This window comes from Tiliqua scincoides, chromosome 1 (genome assembly GCF_035046505.1).
Source record: "Tiliqua scincoides isolate rTilSci1 chromosome 1, rTilSci1.hap2, whole genome shotgun sequence".
NCBI classification, from domain to species: Eukaryota; Metazoa; Chordata; class Lepidosauria; order Squamata; family Scincidae; genus Tiliqua; species Tiliqua scincoides.
Window position 1 is genome coordinate 126,311,117 of NC_089821.1, and position 23,067 is coordinate 126,334,183.

At 41.6% G+C, this 23,067-nt stretch overlaps 1 protein-coding gene across 2 annotated transcripts in view; it reads left to right on the forward strand.

Moving 5' to 3' along the window:
• The window catches only part of PIKFYVE (phosphoinositide kinase, FYVE-type zinc finger containing), a 91,192-nt gene that overhangs the window by 62,700 nt on the left and 5,425 nt on the right, over nucleotides 1-23,067 (forward strand). For both annotated transcript variants that reach the window (XM_066625068.1, XM_066625148.1), the window contains 16 exons: nucleotides 446-559; nucleotides 1,820-1,928; nucleotides 2,804-2,958; nucleotides 3,293-3,383; nucleotides 3,645-3,705; nucleotides 4,404-4,559; nucleotides 8,578-8,698; nucleotides 9,513-9,608; nucleotides 10,641-10,724; nucleotides 12,531-12,622; nucleotides 13,398-13,568; nucleotides 16,588-16,647; nucleotides 19,523-19,699; nucleotides 20,233-20,336; nucleotides 20,573-20,701; nucleotides 22,152-22,413. In XM_066625068.1, coding sequence (XP_066481165.1) covers nucleotides 446-559; nucleotides 1,820-1,928; nucleotides 2,804-2,958; nucleotides 3,293-3,383; nucleotides 3,645-3,705; nucleotides 4,404-4,559; nucleotides 8,578-8,698; nucleotides 9,513-9,608; nucleotides 10,641-10,724; nucleotides 12,531-12,622; nucleotides 13,398-13,568; nucleotides 16,588-16,647; nucleotides 19,523-19,699; nucleotides 20,233-20,336; nucleotides 20,573-20,701; nucleotides 22,152-22,413 — 1,982 coding nt within the window. The remainder of the gene's footprint in view (nucleotides 1-445; nucleotides 560-1,819; nucleotides 1,929-2,803; nucleotides 2,959-3,292; nucleotides 3,384-3,644; nucleotides 3,706-4,403; nucleotides 4,560-8,577; nucleotides 8,699-9,512; nucleotides 9,609-10,640; nucleotides 10,725-12,530; nucleotides 12,623-13,397; nucleotides 13,569-16,587; nucleotides 16,648-19,522; nucleotides 19,700-20,232; nucleotides 20,337-20,572; nucleotides 20,702-22,151; nucleotides 22,414-23,067) is intronic.

Consider the following 23,067-nt stretch of genomic DNA (forward strand, 5'->3'; position numbering starts at 1 on the left):
GTTTCCTCAGTAGTACTAAAGAGATGTTTTCATGACAAGATCCACTCCCCCCCCCCCAAAAAAAAAACAGTTCAACTGAGTGTGAAACATTTGGACACTTATATTTTGGAATTCACTTAAGCTTCATTCAGTATAAATGCCAAACCATAGTTAACTTCCAGCAGTCATACCATAATTTGGAGCTATTTGTCCGCTTTTACTCTCTCAGGATTAGAAGTTCACCCTTCATAGTCTAGCAGTGTCTAGAGGTGGCATTATGGCTATAAATTTTCTGGTTTAGATAGCCATGCAAATGGTTTCTGGTTTGATCAGTAGCAATGTTCAGTTCAGACACTGTCAAACTAGAGTTAAGCTTTCTTAACCATAGTTTGAAATTATATCAAATTTAGCCATGGTTTGGGCGGCCTTATATTTCAAATGTGTGTGTTACCTTTTTTTCCCTTAGCTATTCTCCTATACGGTTGCTTGAGGTATGCGTCCCACATCCCAAGATCTACATAAAACGTCAGGTTCCATTAAAGGTTACCATGCTTCAAGACCTGAAGGATTTCTCTCAAAAGTAAGCAATATACACACCCACCCACCCACCTAGCCTAGACATGCCATCCAGCCTGAAGTTTCATGGTGGTTCTTTCACTGGTGTTGTATTGAAACACTTCAAGTTGTTGTACTTTTCACATTAAAATAAGAGGAATACAGGCCCGAACTGATTATCTGCTGATTCGGAATCCATGGTTTTATCTAACTGTGGGTTCTGAATTCATGCGTTCAGCTGGACCTGGTCTTTGGTTGTGTCTGGAGAGCCTTCTGAAGGCCAGTGAAGCCTCATATGGTCTCCCAGACCCTCAGAAGGCCTCAGAAATCACAACTTCTGGTTTTCAGCCAAAACTGGAAGAGTGCTATTTTCATCCTTCTAGAGACAGAAGGCCTTCTGAGGATTGGGGAGGCTTCATCCGGACACAACCACAACTGTTTGGAGGATTACAGGGTGCTTGACCTGCAGATTTCATTATCTGTGGGTTTTGGCATCTGTGGGGGTTCTGGAATGTTTGACAGTTTTTTTGTAACCATAGTTAGCATATTAACTGCTACAAGAGGTTGGTGCAGTTCAGATGTTAGTCTAAACCAGCGATTTTCAAACTTCTTAATCTCATGGCACACTGACAGGATGCTAAAATTGCAAAGCTGGAATTGGCTGTCTCCCAGGTACTCTGTCCCAAGCCATAAAGGTCTTTGAAAGTTAAAACCAGCACCTTGAATTGGGCCCACCAGTGAACCAGCAGCAAGTGCAATCCCAGGAGCACTGGTTCAGCAGAATCAAACCACAAAGCCCCAGTAACCACACCGGCCGTCATGTTCTGCACTAACTGAACTTTCTGGACCATCTTGAAGTGCAATCCCACACAGTAATCTAAGCAAGATGTCGCAAAGCATAGACCATTGTGGTTGGGATTAATTGATTACCAATACAGCCACAACTAGTGCACCAGCCAAATTTATCCTCTGTAATTTCTCATTGCGTGCTGATCTGTAAGATAGATCTTCCTGAAAACGTGCACCAAGAACCTCCTCCACATCCATCCTATATCACTCTTCTACTACTCTGTCTCTTTGCTGCTGTTATAACCTTAAGTAACTTCTTTTTTCCTTAACTGTCTTACTGGGAATCTTCTTCCTGTTACAATTCACAATTGGCTGAAATGGGAAGCCACAGTCATATTGGTTAACTTTTATTGAGTAACTTGCTTGTGTGACAATCTGAATAATGTGTGTTCTGTCCTGGATCTGTACGACCATCATTTGATCTCTGTTGTTGCAGGGTGTCTCAGGTGTATATTGCTGTTGATGAACGCCTTACATCTCTGAAAACAGATACCTTTAGCAAAACAAGGGAGGAGAAAATGGAAGATCTTTTTGCACAAAAAGAGGTAATATACTTTGTTGCAAAATTGAAAAAAAAAATTGTTCAATATAGTAGGCCAGGGGTGGTCAAACATTTTGGCAGGAGGGCCACATCATCTCTCTGACACTGTGTCGGGGGCCAGGAAAAAAAAAGAATTAATTTACCATTTAAAATTTGAATAAGTTTACATAAATGAATATATTAGAGATGGAACTTGAGTGAATGAATGAAGGTCTTGTAGTAGCTCAAGGCCTATAAAAGGCCTTGCACAAAGCAAGGCCAGCCTTTCCTTCGCTGCCACTGCTGCATCACAGATGTGAAACAGCAATTAGTGGAGGGAGCCCTTGTCCCACAGCTCAAGTGAGAGGTCAAACAGTCGTTCTCTTGCTGAGAGGCCTGCACGGGCTCCAGCAAGTCTTTGGAGGGCCAGAGGCTCATTGGAGATTGGGTGATCCCCGAGGGCCTGATTGAAAGCCCCCGAGGGCCGCAAGTAGCCCCCAGGCCGTGGTTTAGGCATCCCTGTAGTAGACGTACACTTTTGGCATAATAGCCAAGGGATAAAAGCTGCTGCTAATATGCAGTAAACAAAGAAAATGGTGCTGAAATAATAGCAGTGCTAATCCCTAACTGATGATGTGTTGATGCCTGGTTCAAAACAAGTTATCTGTATTTGTGAAAAGAGGCAGAGGAATGAACTACTGAAGCTCAGAAGTATTTAGTTAGTGGCATTAACTCTATCCCTGCTGTCTAAAATTTGGGACTGCTCAAGATGGTGTCTGTTGAAGCCTCATAAAATAAGTGATTTTTTTAACTGGCTGGTCTGCTTTTAGTAACGAGTTTTGAAGATGGGACTTCTCTCTTGAGAAGAACCATTGCAATGTTGACTCTCTCTTTTGTTAGATGGAGGAAGTAGAGTTTCGGAACTGGATAGAGAAAATTCAGGCAAGGATGCTTTCTTCATCGCTTGACACTCCTCAGCAGCTGCAGTCTGCCTCTGAATCGCTGATAGCAAAGAAACAAAGTCTCTGTGAGATGCTGCAGGCTTGGAATAACAGGTGAGAAGGATGCAATTTCTGCAAATTCTGCTAAGGGTGCAAAACTTATATCTGGAGTTCCCATTTTTGTGTGCTTTTGCAACAAGTCCCTGCAGCATCTTCTTTCATTTAAACTTTGGTTGGTGTGCAAATGATTTTTGAAGTAGATACCAGTAGCTGATGAAGTATAAATTCCTGAGTTACAGCAGGCATTTGCTGAGTAAAAAAGGAACAAGCATAGTACTTAAAGGCATCCAGTCTGCTGATCAGCTGTGAAAAGATTGATGCACAACACTGAACAATGATTTCTGTGACTCTTGGATGTGTGAGAGCGTTAATGTGAATCCTGTTGTAGGTTACAAGACCTCTTCCAGCAGGAGAAAGGGAGGAAGCGTCCCTCTGTACCCCCTAGTCCTGGGAGACTGAGGCAAGGTGAAGAGAGCAAGGTCTGTACATTCTGGCATTTGTAACAGTGCATTTAAAACTGCAATCCTTACTGGAGACAAATGAGCAAAAAAACCCTTATTTTGTACACACTGATTCTGGCACTTGTGTGACCATTAGCAGGACCTGAGAAATGTCTGTGTGACTTTATCATGACCAGACAAATTGTGAAAACTGTCACTAATATCTTAGCCGTGAGAGAGAGAGAGAGAGAGAGAGAGAGAGAGGGAAATGGCCTTTAAAAATTGCTTTTTATTCCATAGATCAGTTCAATGGATGCATCTCCCCGCAATGTTTCTCCAGCATTACAGAATGGTGAGAAAGGTACGTGCTTGCATTCACGTTAACTGTTACATGGCAGCGGATATCTCTTTAAATATTTGCAACTACCCTATTGTGAAATAGTTGTCCTTTTAAAGTTGTGTGTGAGTGTGAGTGAGTTTCTCTCTAACTGGAGCAGATGTTCCTTTTTTTAAAAAAGGTGGGAGAAATATGCCTTGTTTGGAAACAGGATATGATTCTGCTTTCCCTGTCCTTGAATATAATTACTCTTAAACCCACTTTTATGAATGTTTGGCTCTGGCATGCATTGCCCTTTTTCAGAAATGTCAAGATTTTATTCCTGTCTACTGATAGGAGTCTATTAGGATTCAGAATGGGAGGCATTAGAGCAAAAAATACATTTCTGAAAATTCTCTTCTGGAATGAATAAAGGAGCAGGAAGATACATTCCAGCCCAGAACAAGATCAGACTATTGTGAATGTTTCTGTTACTTGATGGAGAGATTGCTCTCATAGATGATTTAAGGTTCTGCTTTTTAGTTTGTTTAGTTTTTGGAGAAAAAATCTGGTGTTCCAGCTGAATGGGCAGTTTGAGTAGAAAGAAAATTGCTTGTCCCTTTTGTTCCCATCTCAGACTAAGCAGAGACGTTCTTAAGATGGAAAAGAGGCAAATACAGAATGTTTAGATAAGTACTAAATTTATATAGGGGAATTTCAAGTAATTTACTGTGTGTTAACAGAGGATCGCTTCCTGACAACATTGTCAAGCCAGAGTTCCACAAGCTCCTCTCTTCTCCAGCTTCCTACCCCTCCTGAAGTTGTGTCTGATCAGCTGACTGGTGGGACTGTGTTTGCCAATGCACTTTCTGAAGCAGACACAACTAGCAGCTCAGAAGGTATAACCGGTATCGTCTTTCTCTTGCTCTATATTTCTTCTTAAAGTACTCATTTAATAATAGATGCAGTTTGCTATGTTTTTAAGGAGGGATAAAGAGCATAGCAATATGCATTTATTAAATGGATTTGTGTTATGATGATCTGGTTTTTTGCTGCTCTAGCTAGTATGTCCCATTTTTATAGTGCTGTGTAGTATTTAAGACTGGCTAATGTTTAACCCAGAAATGAATGCTTTTAAGTGGGATCAGGATTGTCTTTAATGAGCGTTCACAATGCAACTTAAGTATGCCTAATGTGATCTATAAAGTAACACCCCCCTCATCCACAAAGTGGACTGAAGTGGGAGGTGGGCAACTGGTAGAGGGTGTCCTGCATCCCATACCTGTCACTTTCCTTGCCCATCTGCTGCCCTGCCCTCTTCTCACTTGCAGAATGAGCAAGAGTGGGGACTTTCCATCTTCTCCAGCACTTCTGCCAAAGAATGTGGAGCTGGAGGAAGAAGTTGGGTGACTGTTGTGGGCCTGTTTCCAGTTGCTCTCCAGCAGTGGGGAAGAGAATTGTCTTCTCTCCTCCATGTCTTTGCTGGGCAGGTAGGGGAGAATCTTGAAGCAAAACTCCCAAGAACCTCCCTGCCTGACAGGCTTTGAAGATGTGGCAGACAGAGAAGCAAGAGGTGAGAAGGCGGAGCTGCTTGCACAGTTGGGGGCTTGGACATACCCAGTGAAATCTGACTTTTTCCTTTGGAGTATCACACCTGTGTGTTTCAAACTTTCCTCAAGCTCGAAAGAGCTTTCCCTTGTAGCATGAGGAACTGTTCAAGAAACACAAGTCCAGTTCTCATTTGGGCATGAAAACTAGTGTTGCAGGACTTTGGATATTTTATTTTTCACATTTTTTTACCACCCTTCCTCCAAGGAGCTCAGGGTGGTTTACATAGTTCCTCCCTTCCTTTTGTCCTCACAACAGCCCTCTGCATAGGTGAGGCTGAGAGATAGTGACTGGTTCAAGGTCAAAGTCAAACTCTCAAGGTTCATTTTTAATGTGTATCCTGCCTTTTATTCTTTAGCAGTTCTTAAAGCAGCAGTTTCTAAACTGCGCGCCAAACGGTGTGAACTCACCAGGGGCACTGCTGGATTTCTCCAGTGCCCTCTTCTTCCAGCTCTCCTGGGTGCCTGCTTTGATTGCATGAGATCTTGCGTGGTCCAAGATGATGGTGTCTGGTAGAGCCAGGAAGAAGAGGCTGCCGCAAAAGAAGGGCACCATAACCCTGGATGGTTTAGCAACTGCTGCTTTAAAGAAATAACTATACAGGTTGAGTCTCCTTATTTCCAAGGGTTCTGTTCCCAGAACTCATGTGGATGGCAAAAATCACATTAAAGCAAATCCATTTAAAAAACAATGGCCCTTTGCTAGGCAATTTAAAAACAGCCTTGCTGACCTTTGTGGTGTAAGGCAGACAATTCATCAGTCTCCCTCCAGGTGCTTAGCAAAGCTTCACTCCAAGCCGGCGACCCCTCCCTTCAGCAATGCAAAGCGACCATAAGTCGATCCCGCAGATAAGTTCAGGGCAGGTTTTGAGCCAACAGTCATGGAATTTTCTATGACCCTCGGATAAGTCGGGGATTAAACTTAGGAGAGTGTCTGACTATAGTTTTGTCTGATTTTACCCAAGGCCAGATCCTGAAAAATAACCTACCACTAATTGTTACCTAAGAACTGTAGTCTCTAATTTATTAAAAACATAGTAAAAGATCATAAGATACATTTTTATTCTTTTTAAATTCTGGTCTTCACCATCTTTTTGTAAACACTATCAGAGTAAGTGCACTGTAAACAACATACCAGTAAAATAGTGGTTCCCAACCTGGTATTCATGTACTCCCAGGGACACTCAACAGAGGACCTTCAGGGGTACTTGAAAAAGAATGGAATAATGGCAAAAACAAAAAAAGGCAGGTTGTGCTCCAGAATGCCTTGCAAGGCAGGAACGCCTTGCAAGGACCAGCAAGGCAGGAAGGGAGGTGGCTAGTTGGCTGTGAAAGCCCCACCAATAGCTAGTTTTTGGTCATCAATTCATGTATGAACCAGTGATTGAATACCAGCACTGTAAAAAAGCTGAAACATAATATGTAAAGTGATCAATCACCTAGAAATTCTCAGCACACTTCTGGTGCAAAACAGTGCAAAGGCAGAGTCTTCTGTTCTTCAAACAGATGAAAAGAGAAAATATGAGATGAATACATGAAGTCTGGGCTTCATATGGAGGAGATGAGGGCTTGTATTATTAATTACAAACATTTTGTTAATATGAAGGGTACCATTTATGGAAATGGGCTGCCAAGGGATACGCAAGTGTAAAAGGTTGGGAACCACTACAGAAGAACCATTAATCAAATCTACCTTTAAGGTCTCTGGTATGTTAAGCCAGAAGCTCTACATATAACATACAACATATAACACATAACTGAGAGTGTGCAATTCAGTTCACAGCAGAGAGATGCAGCTGCATATACTTGCAACCCTTTTTACTCAGAAGTAGACCCATTGCTTTCCATGGGTGGTATTCTTAAGTAATGCTGCATTGAATTGTAGCCTGGGACTTTGCTTCAAATGGAAAGGAGGATCCCATCCTGGTGTTTGAAAAAAAACAGACCTGCTTTGCAATCATTTGCAAAGCAGAACCAGGCTGCAGCAGAAGGAAGGAGAATAAAAGGTTAACTTTGGCTGGAATTTCCCAGTTGCTGTAGAAACAAATGATCTCTGAGGTACCTGCCTGCTGCTTGAGAAACAAAACTTTTCAGAGTTGAAAGGCTCTGCTCTCTGACCTGGAGATAAGGCAAAGTGATAATTTGAGCTTGATTACTTGGCAAAAATTTTATGTACTATATGTACGTATCTAAGGTATCTTTCTTTCACATGCTTGGGGGAAGGGAGAGATCACTTGCCTTGTAGTGAAGCTGTTCTAAGTGCCTGGAGAATGGTTGTTGGATTGTCTGCTGCAGGGGTGCCCAAAGTTTTTGGTAGGAGGGCCACATCATTTCTCTGACACTGTGTCGGGGCCCAGGGAAAAAAAGAATTAATTTACATTTAAATTTTGAATAAATTTACATAAGTTTACACAAATTAATATACTAGAGGTGGAACTTATATGAATGAATGAAGGACTTGCAATAGCTCAAGGCCTGTAAAAGGCCTTGCACAAAGCAAGGCTGGCCTTTTCTTTGCTGCCGCTACTGCATCACAGACCTGAAACAGCAAGCAGTGGAGGGAGCTTACAGTTTACGGGAGAGGTCAAACAGTTGCCCTCACACTGAGAACAGTTGTTGGGCCAGTGCGGGCTCCAGCAAGTTTCTGGAGGGCCAGAGGCTCATTGGAGACTGGGGTCTCCCTGAGGGCCACATTGGGAGTCCTCAAGGGCTGCAAGTGGCTCCAGGGCTGGGGTTTGGGCACCCCTGGTCTGCTGGTTGCAGTCTCCCACATTAACAAGGGTATTGTATTAACAAGGGTTTTTTCCCTTAAAGGGCCCTTCTCATTGCATTGAGATAAAACAGCAGGTAAAAAATCCGTGGATAATTAGGTTATACCTGTAGTCTGTACTGTACTAAGGAATATTTGAACAGGTCCTTCTAACTTAATAGTTGCTGTTAGTGAAAAGTAGATCTGTAAGGTTTCCAGAACTTTTCACGCTTTTTTGTTATACTGTGTATAGACGTTTGCACTACAGTCAGGTTGCATCTTACTCAAGAGTTACGCTCTGAAATCAGCTTGTAAGAGGAAACTTGTTTATAGGTGAAACTACTTGACTCTTGGCATCCTGTCAAATCCATAGTAATCCTGCTACCTTCACTTTTTCCAGAGGTTGTAGAATAATTTGCAGCCCATTATGAAATATAGTTAAATTCTTAATATGAAAGAGAGTAGGTGTCCTCTGTGATTTCTCAAGAATGATCCTTTAAGCAAATTGTAGAGCTTGGAAGAGTCTTGAGACACTATTAAGAGATTTTTTTTTTATTTCAGATGTGTTTGATGGTCATTTGCTTGGGTCAGTGGACAGCCAGGTCAAAGAGAAATCCACTATGAAGGCTATTCTAGCAAATTTGTTACCTGGAAACAGTTACAATCCTATCCCATCCCCTTTGTAAGTAAAATAACATTAATTAGGAGCAGATAATATGGTTTGTTAGTGCATAATGTATTTTTAGAAATGGCTAAATTTTGCTGCTTGATTGTGTTGCCTGAAGTCCGGCCCAAGGGTAATGTACTTTTGTTTATTTGATTGTGCAGGGTATGAAACAGTGTTGGAAAAAATGCCTTCTGAATAATTTGATAAAGTAGCAAATGGCAATTGAAGTCTCTTGGGCCAAATCTAACAGATGATTGAGTGTTGGCCTCCTGTTACTGTCTAAAGCAGTGGTCACATAACCCTTTAAGAATCTAATTAAAGGGTTGTCCCCTTCCCCGAAAACTGCACATATACAATTTCTTGTTGTACCCAGTTCCCATGAATCCCACCCATAAACCCCAGGTTAAGAATGCCTGATCTAAAAGGTGTTCAGCATGTTGTTTTGACTAGAGCTGATGCCGTTTATAGCTAGGTTTTGGATTGGAGGAGAATAGCTGAAATACTTGGCTGCCTGTATGCTTTCTTCAGTGTCCTCTTTGACACTGAGCCTTTGACCTCCGGCCTCAGTTTAGGTTTCAGCAGCAGGAAGTATGTTGGAGGAAAGAACAACATTGGGCACTTGTCCATGTCCTGTAGCCCAGCTCACTGACCAATCTGCTTGCTGACAATTTAAAAATCTTTCATTTTATGTAGTCCTGTCATCGTCCAGTGGCAGTGAAAACTCCTTTTTTGCTTGTGAACTAATAAGTTCATCTGACTGTTTAGCATAACTGCTTGTTTCTGAACATTATAATGCACTATGTTTGAAATCTGCTGTGTTCTTTTGCAGTGAGCCTGATAAGCATTATTTAATGTACGAGCATGAACGAGTTCCTATCGCCGTCTGTGAAAAGGAACCGAGCTCCATCATCGCTTTTGCTCTTAGGTATAGTAGTCAGCTTTCTTCATTGGTTCCACAGCTTTGTGTTTTTTACATTCACGTTCAGGAAGCAGAACACTAGCTCTTACTTGGGGGTGGGTCCTTCCCCCGGGACAGCCAGTGAATTAAGGCAGGAGTGTAAAAATACTGACTGCAATATATGAAGTCAAGTGTTTCTTTGAGTATACATTTTTAGGAAGATACAGGTCAGTGGCTGACATCTAGTTAACTGCATTGGGCATTACAGCTCTAGTGGAGACCTCGTTCTTTCTGAATGAGTGCAAATGAACTATTGGATGTTTTGAAGAATTTTCATTGACGTTTTGAAACTCTCTCATAAAACAGATTATGACTACGACCCCATAACACAGCAAAATCCTATGCTTGTTTACTCCAAAGTCCCACTGTTTTCAGTGGGAATTATTCCCAGAAAGTGTGCATACGATTGCACCCTTAGTGAAGACTGACTAAGTCCAAATGAATGCACTGGAACTTAATTCTGAGTAAATATGCATATGATTTCGCTGTAAATTCATATTACTTTTTCCAAACTAAACTTCAAAAGACGCAACTTGCAATTTGTTGACCTTGTGCCATTCAAAATAATTTGATGCACCATTTGTGGGTGGCTTTGCTATTCCTCCTTTGTTTTGTGTGTGCTTCAAGTCTCTTCCTTTCTGCTTTAAACTGTTGCCTGATTGAGGTTATTCTAGGATAATCCAGCTGTGCCTGAACTGTGCCTTCTAACTGCAGGAAAGGTTTCACATGATCGCTTAAAAAAAAAAAAAATTCCCAAACCCTCTGCATTGAAAACTAGTATTTCTCCTTGGCATGCTAATTTTCAATGTGGGTGGAAAGTGTATAACATGCACACATGGAGCTGTGTGAATCTCCACCTGCAGGCAGCTGGGACAGCCTGGGCTTTGGCTTACTACCTCAGTGAGGACTAGGCCTAAGCTCTCTCTGAAAACTGGCTTTGTACTTTGAACTGTGGTGTTGAGCAGTTTGTGTAAAACATCTCCCTGCTTTATTCTTCAGTTGCAAGGAATACAGAAATGCCTTAGATGAATTATCCAAAGCCTCTCTGAAGAACAATACTGAAGAAGGACTTCAATCTAACAGGTGAAAAGTCTGATGTGTATTGGACTGTGTATTGGAGCAGAAACAATGAGACCAACTCAACTTCTCACACCTTTACATGCTAGCACTTGGGAGTGCTACCAGTCAGTGTACTCAACTTGGTTGAAAATGGTTGTCATCAGTTAGTCATCAGTTTGTTTTGCTGTCTTTTGACTGTAGATACATTGACTACTGTAAAGTGTGGGGTTACCCTTGAAGACTTGTCAGTAGCTACACTTGGTTCCAAATGCCACAGTGAGACATATGGATCAGTGTTGCCAGTGTAAAAGTATTTTCACTGAAGTTTCACCTGCTCTCGTAGGTGCCTATATGGTTTGAAGATAATTGGGAGAGCCCCTTCTCTCGGCTATCCTTGTCGGATAGGTGGTAACCAGAGAACGTGCTTTTCTGTGCTGGCACCATATTTGTGAAATGCCTTCCTTGGTTTTATGCACCAAATACTACCTACACTTCTGACCTTTCCATGCTGGGTGAAGATTTCATCTATGATTCACCCAAGCCACCTGCATTCTGTGTGTGTGTGTGTGTGCGTGCGCGCGCGCGCACTGCTGCTGTTTTGGACTGTTAAGCTCTTGTTAGATTAACAATTTTAATTTTAACAAATTGAAACTTGATCCAAATCATTTTGAGTCTTTGATCTGTAGGGTTTTTGTGTGGCTTTATTAATTATGCCTTTGTTTTAACTTTGTAAATCACCTTGAACAACTTAGAGCAGTGGAATGTACATTTACTAAATCAATGAAATAAGGTTTGTTCCCCACAAAGCACTTGGGAGGAGCCCTCTTAATGACTTCTGTGCAAACTCTAAAATGTAGGCTCTAAGTAATGGCCCTCCCTTATCTTAGTGATGTGATTTACACAGCAAAATACTACACAGCAAAAGAGAACTCACTGTTCTCTTTGCATATTTTGCTGTCAGATTTGAGTCTGAAAGGCTTTCCAGAACAACTGTTGCATGCAGCTTCATGTCAGATCTGAAAGCTAGGTGGAACCCTCATTTGCAATATACCGCTAGATCAGGGGTGTCCAAAGTTTATGGCAGGAGAGCCACATCATCTCTCTGACACTGTGTCAGAGGGCTGGGCAAAAAAAGAATTAATTTACATTGCGAAGTTGAATAAATTTACATAAGTTTACATAAATGATTACATTAAAGATGAACTTATATGAATGAATGAAGGTCTTGCAATAGCTCAAGGCCTCTAAAAGACCTTGCACAATGCAAGGCTGGCCTTTCCTTTACTGCCACTACTACATCACAGTCATGAAACAGCAAGCAGTGGAGGGAGCCCTCATCCTACAGCTCATGCAAGAGTTGCCCTCAGCAATGAGAGCAGTTGTATAGGGCCAGTGCGGGCTCCTGCAAGTATCTGGAGGGCTAGAGGCTCATTGGAGACTGGGGGCTCATCGTGGGCCGGATTGGGAGTCCCCAAGGGCTGCAAATGGCCCCTGGGCTGGGGTTGGGCACCCCTGCTCTAAATACAAGAAGATAGATGGGTAAACAATGGAAGAGGGGTTCTGTCATCATGCCGTACTTGTAGGCTTCTCTGGGGTATCTGACTGGCTGGTCCTGAAAACATGAAACTGGATGAATCCTTTGGTCTAATCAGCAAGATTCTGATTTTCTGTAGGAAGCGCTTCCACCTTTGTGGAGGGTGGGGGTGTGCTGAAGAATTTGAATTGGTTGAGGCACATGGTTTTTTTCTTACAATTGCTCTGAAGCATTACATTTGTACTTTTGTCTAGTGGGTTTTATAAAAATAGTGTTCAAAAATGGTTGCTTTCTAGTATGGCTGAGAGCAGAGCGAAAAACAGCAGTCCAGTCCGGTTACCTGAGCCGAATGTGGGGCAGTCAAACCAAATGGCAGAGGCGGAACAGCGTAAGACTCTTAAAATATTTCGGTGTGGGTTATTTTTTAATCTGAGATGCAGTTTGTGTAACTTCAAGACTTAATGAACATTAGTTCATCGAAGAAAATTCTGGAAATTCTTCTTTAGTACATTCTAGCTCTGACTTGCCTAATTTTTTATTAAAAAAAAACCTATTGATTTTGTGGTATTCAAAAATGGTAATATTGACATGAATAGTCCAGCTTCTGCTTAAAACTAGCCACCAATGTTCTTCTCCACTGTAATGCCTTACAACTTACTTTGAAAGAATAGAAGATTTTACAACTCTGTAAGATGGACGAATGAGGAGAAGTTCACTTTAGGAATCTTGAGAATTTCCTGGCACTGTGTTTACTGTATAGTTGGAGTGGATCTGTACTTTACCCAGCTAAGCTAACTTACTTCCTGTAGAGTTGCTGTAGAGATTCCTACTCCCCAGCCCTCTAAGAAAATTACTGACTAGCCCTGGGTTAGTGGCAACTTCTTTTATCTGTTCCCCACTCTCGGTTTTTTAGGAAATAATGCAGAACTATTCCCTCTGACTGGCTTTGTATTGTTAGGTAATTGTTACAGTGCAGTTACTACAGACACTTTGTAATGAATTGGCTTGGGTGATTAGAAAATACTTGTGATGGATGGCAGGTTTTTTAATAGCTACTTGGAAAAAACATGAGTGGGTAGATATTCTTTTAGCATTTCTTCCTCTGTGTGTGTGTGTGTGGAAATGGATAGCTGAACCGCACCAACTTTTTATTCTTATTTCAGTTACAGCAAAAAAGCCATATGGCGTTCTGTCCTTCTTCCGTGGCACAGGAGGCAGAAGTCCTGACCTCTCTTCCCAGAAAAAAGAAACTCTGCGTGGCGCAGACAGTGCTTACTACCAGGTTGGACAGACAGGCAAAGAAGGGGCAGAGAACCAAGGAGCAGAGGCTCAAGGTACAAGTCTTTCAATTCCTACCCCTGCCTGTGTTCTCCTCTTTTAGGCAAGATGGAATTTGTTCACAGCTCTTCTTCCTCTGAAAAATATATGGAAAAAAACCCCACCAATCTCTTCAAGATACACACTTGAAACCCTTGCTGTCTTCTCTTTCTGGTACTTCCACTGATCCCTTATTTGTCCTTCTGAGTGACAACTCTGTGGTCATTACCAATGCAGTAGCAGAATTTCTCTCTGCAGTTTCCAAGCTAAAACCCCATCCTGATTCTATACCCCCCTTGTTTTCCCCCCTTCTTCCCTTACCAGTCCCTTGTTGCAACTTTTTTCTCAGCAATATAGCCACTGTGCTGGCCATTGTTATTGTTATTTATTTATTGTTTAATGCCAATAAAGGTTTATGGTATATATAAATATATGGAAAAAACATTTCTTACTTGACATAGAGAAAAGAATGCAAGTTTAACTTAAACAAATGAAAATAACTTATTGGTATTCATGAACAGCTTCTAAGAACCAGACAAATAGACCATATCTGTGATCTACCCATAAGCCTCTAATATTTTAAACCTTTAATAGTAACAATTTCCATTCAGATATTTTCTTCAAGGTATTTATTGTTCTCAGTAATGTAGACTTCTCTCAATAGTCATTGCATCCTCACAATTTGCACTTACTTTTAAAATTGGATAGTTTCAATATGATCATTATGTGCCAAGTGTTTCTACACCCAGTTGTCAATGACTTTTAATTTTTACTAACTTCTGACAATGAACATTCTGATGCCTGCCAAGAGATTACCACCAATGCTGAATCTTTCATCACTGCTTTTCCCAAAACACTTCTTAATAATGCCACTAGTGGTATCCCAGCTGTTTGGTCTCCTGTTACCACCTGAATTTTGTCTACCAAGTCATTAAAAATGTGAGCATGTAAGAATGGCATGTTTCATGAGTCTTCCTAGTTGTTGCCCTCCAGTTGTCTTTTTCTCATTTATCACAAGGCAGGCACTTAGTAGAAAGACCTGGTTGGCCTAGGAGGCACCTTCCACTTCTTTCCAGAATCCTGTCTCCATGGTGAATCAAATACTGGTTCCTGGCCTGGGCATGGGAGCCAGCTAAGATTGATTGAACTGATCAGGCGAGATGGAAACTCCCCCCCCTCCTCCCTCAGAAGCAATTTATCTGCATCTGTGTGTTTTGCAAGGATGCCGATCAAGCTTTCCTGTAATGAGGGGGGTTCTTCTGAGTGTTAAACCTGATGGAAAGCAGGATAGAAAATAATGGCTGCCTTTCACTCCCCATAGTATCCCAAACTATGGAAGAGAGTTGCCACAAAAAAATGATAAGCCTAAAGAGATCTTGACTAGAAAGACAAGAGACCTGTATGGTTACGGCTTGGCCATCTTTGAGCAAAACTAAATACCTGAACTATTTGGCTCTATTTTCCCGCTGGCAAGCTAGAACAGTGATGAAATGCAGAATATAATGTGTGCAGGTTGTGTTAAATTGTTAATCAAAAGACCTAGTGTGTTGGAGGTACTATAACCCTTCTTTCAGGGCTCATTTGCTGCTAAGATATACAGGGTGAACCAAAAGTAGGTGGGCAGTAGGTGGAATAGGGTTTGTGTTAGGGTTATACTATAACGATGGTGTTCATTATAACTATGGCATTTGTGTTATATTGAATTATATTAGTAAATATAACTATATATGTAATCTCAAAATAAATGTTATCATTTACTGTCCACCTACTTTTGGTTCACCCTGTATATAAAGAAAAGAATGTCCTGACTGACTCATCAACGTTCAGCCCAAACCTCTGGACCTAGAAACATGAAATTCAAGGAGTATATTCCTTCCATAAGGACCCACTAAGAAGGCATTTTTAGAAACTCTACCCGTAAGGGGGTGAAAAAGGGTAAAATGGGTTTTCAGATTCAATATCTCTTAGGCCTGATGAGATATCAACTTGGTTTTTGCTTACAAAGGTTACCCATACAAATGCTTAAAAACATAATTCTGAATTTTGCCCTAATCAACCCCTAAAGGGGTGAATCTAAATTCGAAGGCGAATTATGGAACCCTTCCTGTTACTTAGGCCTGGCTGGCTTTTTCCTCCTGTGCTATTCCTGAGAGAGGCCTGTGGCCTACATGGCAACTAAGGCCGACCCTTTTATTAGTATTAGTATTAGTATTAGTATTAAACTTTATTTATATGCCGCCCTTCTCCCCAAAGGGACCCAGGGCGGCTCACAACATATTAAAAACAGATTAAAAACATAATTTAACCATAATCCTTTTTACCGTAATCCTTTTTAAGTTGGTATGGCAAGGGATTTTTCATTTTACTCTGAACAGTAAAATAAAGTGTATTTCTGGCTCAATGTGAAGTTCTGCTACCCAAGTCTTTGACAAGCCTTTCTCCTGAGAGCTTGTGCTATTGCCAGCCCCTGCTCTGCTTCTCCCTCTGTTCCACTGAGAGGAGAGTTGGGGAATGGCACTGGCTCAGAGAGTTGTGTGGCGCAACCTAGCTTCCCTTACACAAGGCATTTTCTCTTGACTGTAGTTGCTATAAATAACAGCAGAGAGTTCCTCAATATAAGTCAGTATTTAAATGTCAATGGGGAGATGATGGCTCACATTATTGTCTCTGTCACAGGAGACAGATTCTGCCTGTTCCGGCCCCTTAGTGCTCATGTATGACACTCAGTTGATGGCTGGGGAGAGCATGAGCTCTGGGAGTAGTTCTCCATGTCCCACAACTGCAAGGGGGACAACTACACCAGCTCCACTGAGTACCACACTCAAGTGTCCTGTCTCTTTACCTATGGTGGTTTTACACTGGTGGCAAGCTGGTGGCAGCTGGACAACTGCTCTGAGTTTGTCTCCAAGGTTTACCACAATGGGAAGCTCTATGAGAGTCTTGGGACTGAAAAGTGAGGTACTCAGTGGAGCTGGTGTAGTTGTACCTCCCATATAAGAGCACACTTCTGATCCAACTTGTTCTTCTCTCTTTCAGATGAAGGAGACGGTGGCGATGCACAAAAGAAACAATTAGCAAATCCACATGTTGAACTTCGTAAGTAGGAACCAGTTTGGGAGCATGAAGGACAGGGAAGCAGAATTAGTGACCCTATATAAAGTACTTTGTCATTAACTGGAACTGTGGGCTTGCACCTTGCTCCTGAACCAATAATGTGGGAGTTCTCTTGGTAGTGGAAGTTTTCTTGAAAGTGGAGTAGATCATATTTTTGGTCTTGTGAAGCAAGCATTGCTCTGTGCAATGTCCTGTGCTCATTGCATCAGAGCCATTTGCTTTTTATGGTCTCCAGGGCTATAAAGCAGAATACCTGTTAAAGTTTGGTTCCAGTATACACCCGATGCTGGTAAAATGAAAGAGATCCACTTCTCTCTTCAGTTTGTCCTTTTTAGTCCCAGAATATTTCTGTGTGTTAGCAGTCCAAATAGGCACAGGAGCAGTCCAAATACACACATCCTGCCACTTGACAAATAGCTGGGGACACTTTTCTAGTAAGACTTATCACAGGTAGGGAAGGCTTCACCTTGCCTTTTCTAGTGTTTGGAAGTGGAAAGAGATGCAGCACATCTCATTGCAGTGCCTGTCCAGTTTGCCGTATCCCACTGGATTAGATAACTACCAGTTAGCTAGTAACTACATAACTACTCTAGTGTTGTGACCAAGTATAACCTGGGAAGTCTCCAGTTGAACCTCAGCCACAAACTCATTAATAATAGTAACAGTAACAATAACAACTTTATTTTTACCCCGCCTTTCTCCCCGAAGGGACTCAAGGCGGCTTTCAACAGATTAAAAAAACATAATTTAAAACAAATAAAAACATATTAACACATATCATAAAAACAGCAGTCAGATAAAAAATAGGTAAAAAGAGCATAGAGCAGCAGCAAATCATAAAAGATTAGATAAGACCTGTGAGCTGGAATCTGGCCTGTGTGTTAATTGGGTTCTCCCTTTCAACTGTGCTGCTTCTGCAGAGGCTCTGGGAGGGAGACACAGAAGGAGGGCAAGGAGGGGCAGACAAAGAGGGATGAAAGAGAGATGCTACTTGGGCATTGGGAAAATCCAAGGCATCACTTTGCAGCTTGGTAAAGCGCTCCGCTCAGCTAAGACGTGCGCCACAAAATGGTGCATTGGCAGAAGCAGTACGGCGAAAAGGGTGGCCCACATGATAACGGAGTCTCTTATATCCTGAAAATATGATTGGCATATGTTCTCTTTTGTAATTTTGTAGCTACACATTTCCTACTTGAGGTGCTTATTTCTGACCATCACATGCTTAATGACATCACTTCTGGCCATCAGCAGGCACTATGAATGCTATTCGGCCCACTGTATGAAATGAGTCCCGTCCCCCGTCCCCCCGTCCCCCGTCTTGGACAAGCCACTATTTTTTGGCATCTGTTCTTTCCTCTATCCCTGTGGTTCTCAAACTTCTTAGCATTGGGAGCCACTTTTTAGAATGACAATCTGTGGGACCCACCAGAAGTGATGTCATGGCCAGGAGTGACATCATATAGGAAAATTTTTAGCACCCACATAGAACAAAATCAAATCAATTAGGTAAATTAAAAGCTTACAATAAGTGTAAGTCTAAAAATGCATTTAAAATGAAGAAGAACCCTCCTAACCTTCTCAAGCAGTTGCTGATCTGTTTAAAAAAAATTCCCCAAACATCCCAAAGGCTGCAATCCTAGCCACACTTACCTGGGAACAAGTCCCATGGACTATCTTTGTTTAAAGCATATACATAGTAGCCTGTTAAAAGTACAGATCTGTCACATTTCCCTAAATGATGTCACATATCATGGTAGCACCATGTCTAATGTATTAAAAATAAAATGCACCTTGAAATTAATGGGGACCCACTTGAAATTGGCTCATGACTCATCTAGCGGGTCCCAGCCCACAGTTTGAGAAACACTGCTCTACCCACAGTGTGGGATATAGTCCAAACCTACATTATATGGTGGGTGCATGAAATATTGAGATCATGTGCATGCACCTCTTTCAACACTCTAAATGCAGTAGTCACTTTTATTCTTCAGTGCCTCTCTGAAGAGTCAGAGGAGCAGAAATAAATACAGAAATGTAAAGCTCATTGAAAAGAAATACACCAATGAAAATCTCTAATGCCCATGATACTTCTGCTTCTGTCTTTGCTTTGGGCTCATAAAGGATTCTAGCTAAAGGATTCTAGATCGTGTATGTAAGCTCTCTGAACATTCTTAAGTGCAGGAATTATTTTTATTCAAAGCCCCTCTGAAGAGTCAGAGGAGCCAGAAATAACAGAAATAAAAAGCTCTTTGAAATGAAATAGACCAGTGAAAATCTCTAATGGTCAGGATGTATGTGCTCCTGCCTTTCCTTTAGGCTCACAAAGGTTTCGAGCTGAATCTTATTTCAGGACTATCTTTTCTATCATAATTTCAGGTTAAGACACACAAACCTGTGCTTCTTTATCCCTTTCCCAACAGTCTCCTAGAAAGGACTCTTTTGTGAGCTCAGAATTGGTTTTGAGTAGAGGTGGGGGCAATTATTATTGGAGATAGAGCTCTGCTTTTCCTGCATGAATGTTGCCAGTAAAGCGTCATACACGTTTCAAGGCAGACTGAACTGATCAATATTTTTCCAAGCTATTGAGCGACTCAATGTCTATTGGACTATGTGGCTATTAGTAGTGTATGGCTATTAGTAGCAGTGAACCTGTTAAACCCTGTCACAATTCCACTGAAATTCTTGGGCCTCAGTGCCTCCCGTGCCAGGCACTGGAGCATGTAGGTCTTGGGTGGGCGGGGGGACATCTCAAGCTCTTGAACCTGAAATATAGGTGAACGTTTTTTAGCAGATGGATCTTAACATTATTGCTTTTGTTCATAAAGAAAGAATGTTCTTCCTCCATGTTTTTTGGCAGAATTCTCGGATGCAAATGCCAAGTTTTATTGCCGGATTTACTATGCTGGGGAGTTCCATAAAATGCGCGAAGTGATACTTGGAAGCAGTGAAGAGGATTTTATCCGTTCTTTGTCTCACTCACTTCCCTGGCAGGCACGAGGAGGCAAATCGGGGGCTGCCTTTTATGTGACTGAAGGTAGGGTTTAGCATCTCACCTTTCCATCTGCAGAAACGTTATCTCCATGTTATTATTCTATGCTGTAAGTAGGCAAGCCAGTGATCTGCTAATATTCTAACAGTAAGAACAGCAGGGACTTTTCAGTAGTGGCGCTAACTTGATGGAATCTCCTCTTCCTGTGGCTCAGGCAGGCATATGCATTATATCCATTTAGGCATTTGCCAGAACAAGGCTCTGGGAGAGCTTTAGTGCTGCCTGATTTGACACTCCTTATGATGCATGCTTAAACTTTTCATGGCTTACAATGAGTTTAATTACATTGCTTTAATGTTTTGTTATAAACTGCCGTGGGCCCTCCAAGAGGAGGGCAGCATATAAGCTTTTAAATATAATAGCACTGATGTTAGGATCGGAACTGTTTCCCCTTGTGCTACTGCTTGGATAAGTGCTTTGGAATGACTGGTTTGTTCAGTAGTGATGGTTTGTTAAAGCCACAGAACATTAGTATGCAAATTATCCAATCAACCAATATCTTAACTCCTGTTTGTCAGATGACCGATTCATCTTGAAGCAAATGCCCCGCCTGGAGGTTCAGTCCTTCCTAGACTTTGCCCCACACTACTTCACGTATATTACGAATGCTGTTCAGCACAAGGTAGGATTTGCAAAATAGTTTTTCTTGCACTTCTTGATTTATGCTTGCACCTTAGTTTTAAATAAGTGTTTTTCGGGAGGGGGGATCTCCTAATTGATGAATTGAGTGAAGACTTGCATACAAAAAGTGGCAAATTAATCTTCTACAGATTCAGCACCCCCTGCTATAATTTTGATCTGAATTGAGAGAGTTGAAGCATGAGCACCTTGTTACCAAAAAAATCAATTTCATTGCAGAAGCCAACAGCTTTGGCCAAGATCCTTGGAGTGTATCGGATTGGTTACAAGAATTCTCAGAACAATACAGAAAAGAAGCTTGATCTGCTAGTCATGGAAAACCTTTTCTATGGAAGAAAGATGGCTCAGGTAAGGCAACGGCCCATCTAGATGAATCACAATTTTTTTTTCCTATATGTTGGTTGGAGGATCAGGAAAACTGCCAGTGGCAACTTATTCTAACTTAGAACTTGAGCAGCCAAATCCATTTATGTTCATGACTTGTGGTTTGGCAGCAAGCCCTCTCCCTTTTCTGCTGTGTCACATCAGAAGTTACATCTTGATGGCCAGAGAAAGAAGTCTTTGTCATGAAACTAGGTATGGTTTATCTTTGAAATAAGGGAGTAGGATAAAAGTAGCACCCCCTTTGCTGCCCGTGATCTTAATGTTTCTTCTGGTCTTGGACTTTCGTACAAATTATGCACAAACCCACTGATGTAGTAAGAATTCTACACTTCATTAGATTCAAATCTTACAGTTCGGTACAGTGTATGTGGCTTGGAACTGCTGTGTTTATAAACAAGAAAACAGGACTTGCTATCCTTTTGGCAGTGGTTTCCAAACTGTGCCACACAGAAAACTCGTTGGGATGTCACAGGTTGCCCCCAGTGGCTTCCCATTCTCTTCTGTGCAGGTACTGACAAGCAGCAGGAAGAGGCTTGGGCAGAGCTGGCACACACTTTTCACAAGCTATAAAAATCCCTCCTGTTCACCCTGAGCCTCTTACTGTTGGTTGCATTTCATCTGCCCCCCCCCCCATTCCAGTTACAATCTGGAAGTAACTGGTAATGATGCCATTTGCCAGTTACTTTCTGTGGTATTTCCAATAGGTGGACCATGCAGAGTGGTACAGCAGGGAACAACTGTTGAGAAACACTTCAGTAGAGCATAGTATCTTCTGTTTTCTAAATGCAGATTATGTAGGATTATTCTGCACTTGGTTTGAGTTGAAGTGTTAGATGTACAGTTTACTTTGAAAACCAAAATCCTGGGGTTCTGGGCAAATTTAGGAAGTTGTCATTGTTTGCAATCAAGAAACATTTATTTATCCTTTTACAGTACAGGTGTTCCTGTGGTTTAATGTTTGTTCATATTTAAATGAGTTTTGTTTATTAAGCCTTTAATAACAATATGAAAGAGGCTGCATTTCATTTTATGGACAGATGACTGGAGACTGCAGGTATAACAATAAGGCTGTCTCAGGTGCATTATGGTTGAGCAAAGAGTGGTTTCTGCAAATTCAGGTCTTGAATACTGTTCACTGAACCATGCTGGCTCAGGTATTGGAGTACCTATTTTGAATTTAGAGCCTTGATACATTGGATCTGGGAGACAGGCAGAAAAGCAACTAGGAGTCATCTTATTTGTGTACTGAAAATTAACAAAGCACATGTACAGCTCCTGAATTCTCTGAAATAGGTGGGGAAGGGTTGCAGGAACTTATTAAATTGGGTATTGTTGTTGGCTTGGCATTTTTGAAGATGGGTGAAATGACGCCCCACCAAAGTGAAACTTGCTTTTTGTTTCTTGCTGCCCCTAGGTGTTTGACCTAAAAGGCTCCTTGAGGAACAGAAATGTGAAAACAGACACTGGCAAGGAGAGCTGTGACATCGTCCTGCTAGATGAGAACCTCTTGAAGCTGGTGCGGGACAATCCCTTGTACATCCGTTCTCACTCCAAGGCTGTGTTGAAGCTTTCCATCCACAGCGATTCTCATTTTCTTTCCAGCCATCTCATCATTGACTATTCTCTTCTGGTGGGCCGGGATGATACTACTGATGAACTTGTGGTTGGGATTATTGGTATGTAACCTTTAACATCAAGCAATCAAGGGTTAGTTGGCCATATGAGAGCCTTGATATGCAGTGTGACTGCCATGCAGAGCCTGATTGAATCTGCTTGCTTGCAAAAGCTGCTCTACATAGCAGGCTATTTTGATACTGCTCAAATCAGGTTCTGCCCACTTCTTAGCAATCACCATACATTAGTGCTAGAGGTGTCTGGTTTCAGGCATAGAAACTAGCCCAGTAGTGGTGATCATCAGTATAGTCAGCTGTTACCCATCAATGCTATGTGAAGCAACAAACAGCCCAATGGCATTCTTACCAACACTGTACTTTAAAGTGTGGGATACTTCTGTGCAAAACCTACAACCTGCTGCAATTCTGTATAGTATTCCCTTCACTTAACTCTAAACATGAACAGTTTTATTCTTGGGGAACTGAGCAAATGAGTCATAATAGGCTCAAAAATGCCTGTGTGTGACTTAAAAAATCAGAAGCCTAACATCCTAACTTTATTTTGAAGCATTTCATTCTTTAATTGTTGCCCTTAAACTGTATACCAAGCTCCAAAGAACTCCTCCAAGTGTTCCCTCTAAGGGTCCCCTCCAAAGAAGAAGCTCCAAGGAAGGCAGGCATTGCACTTCTCTACTCTCAGTATATATCCCTGTGGAT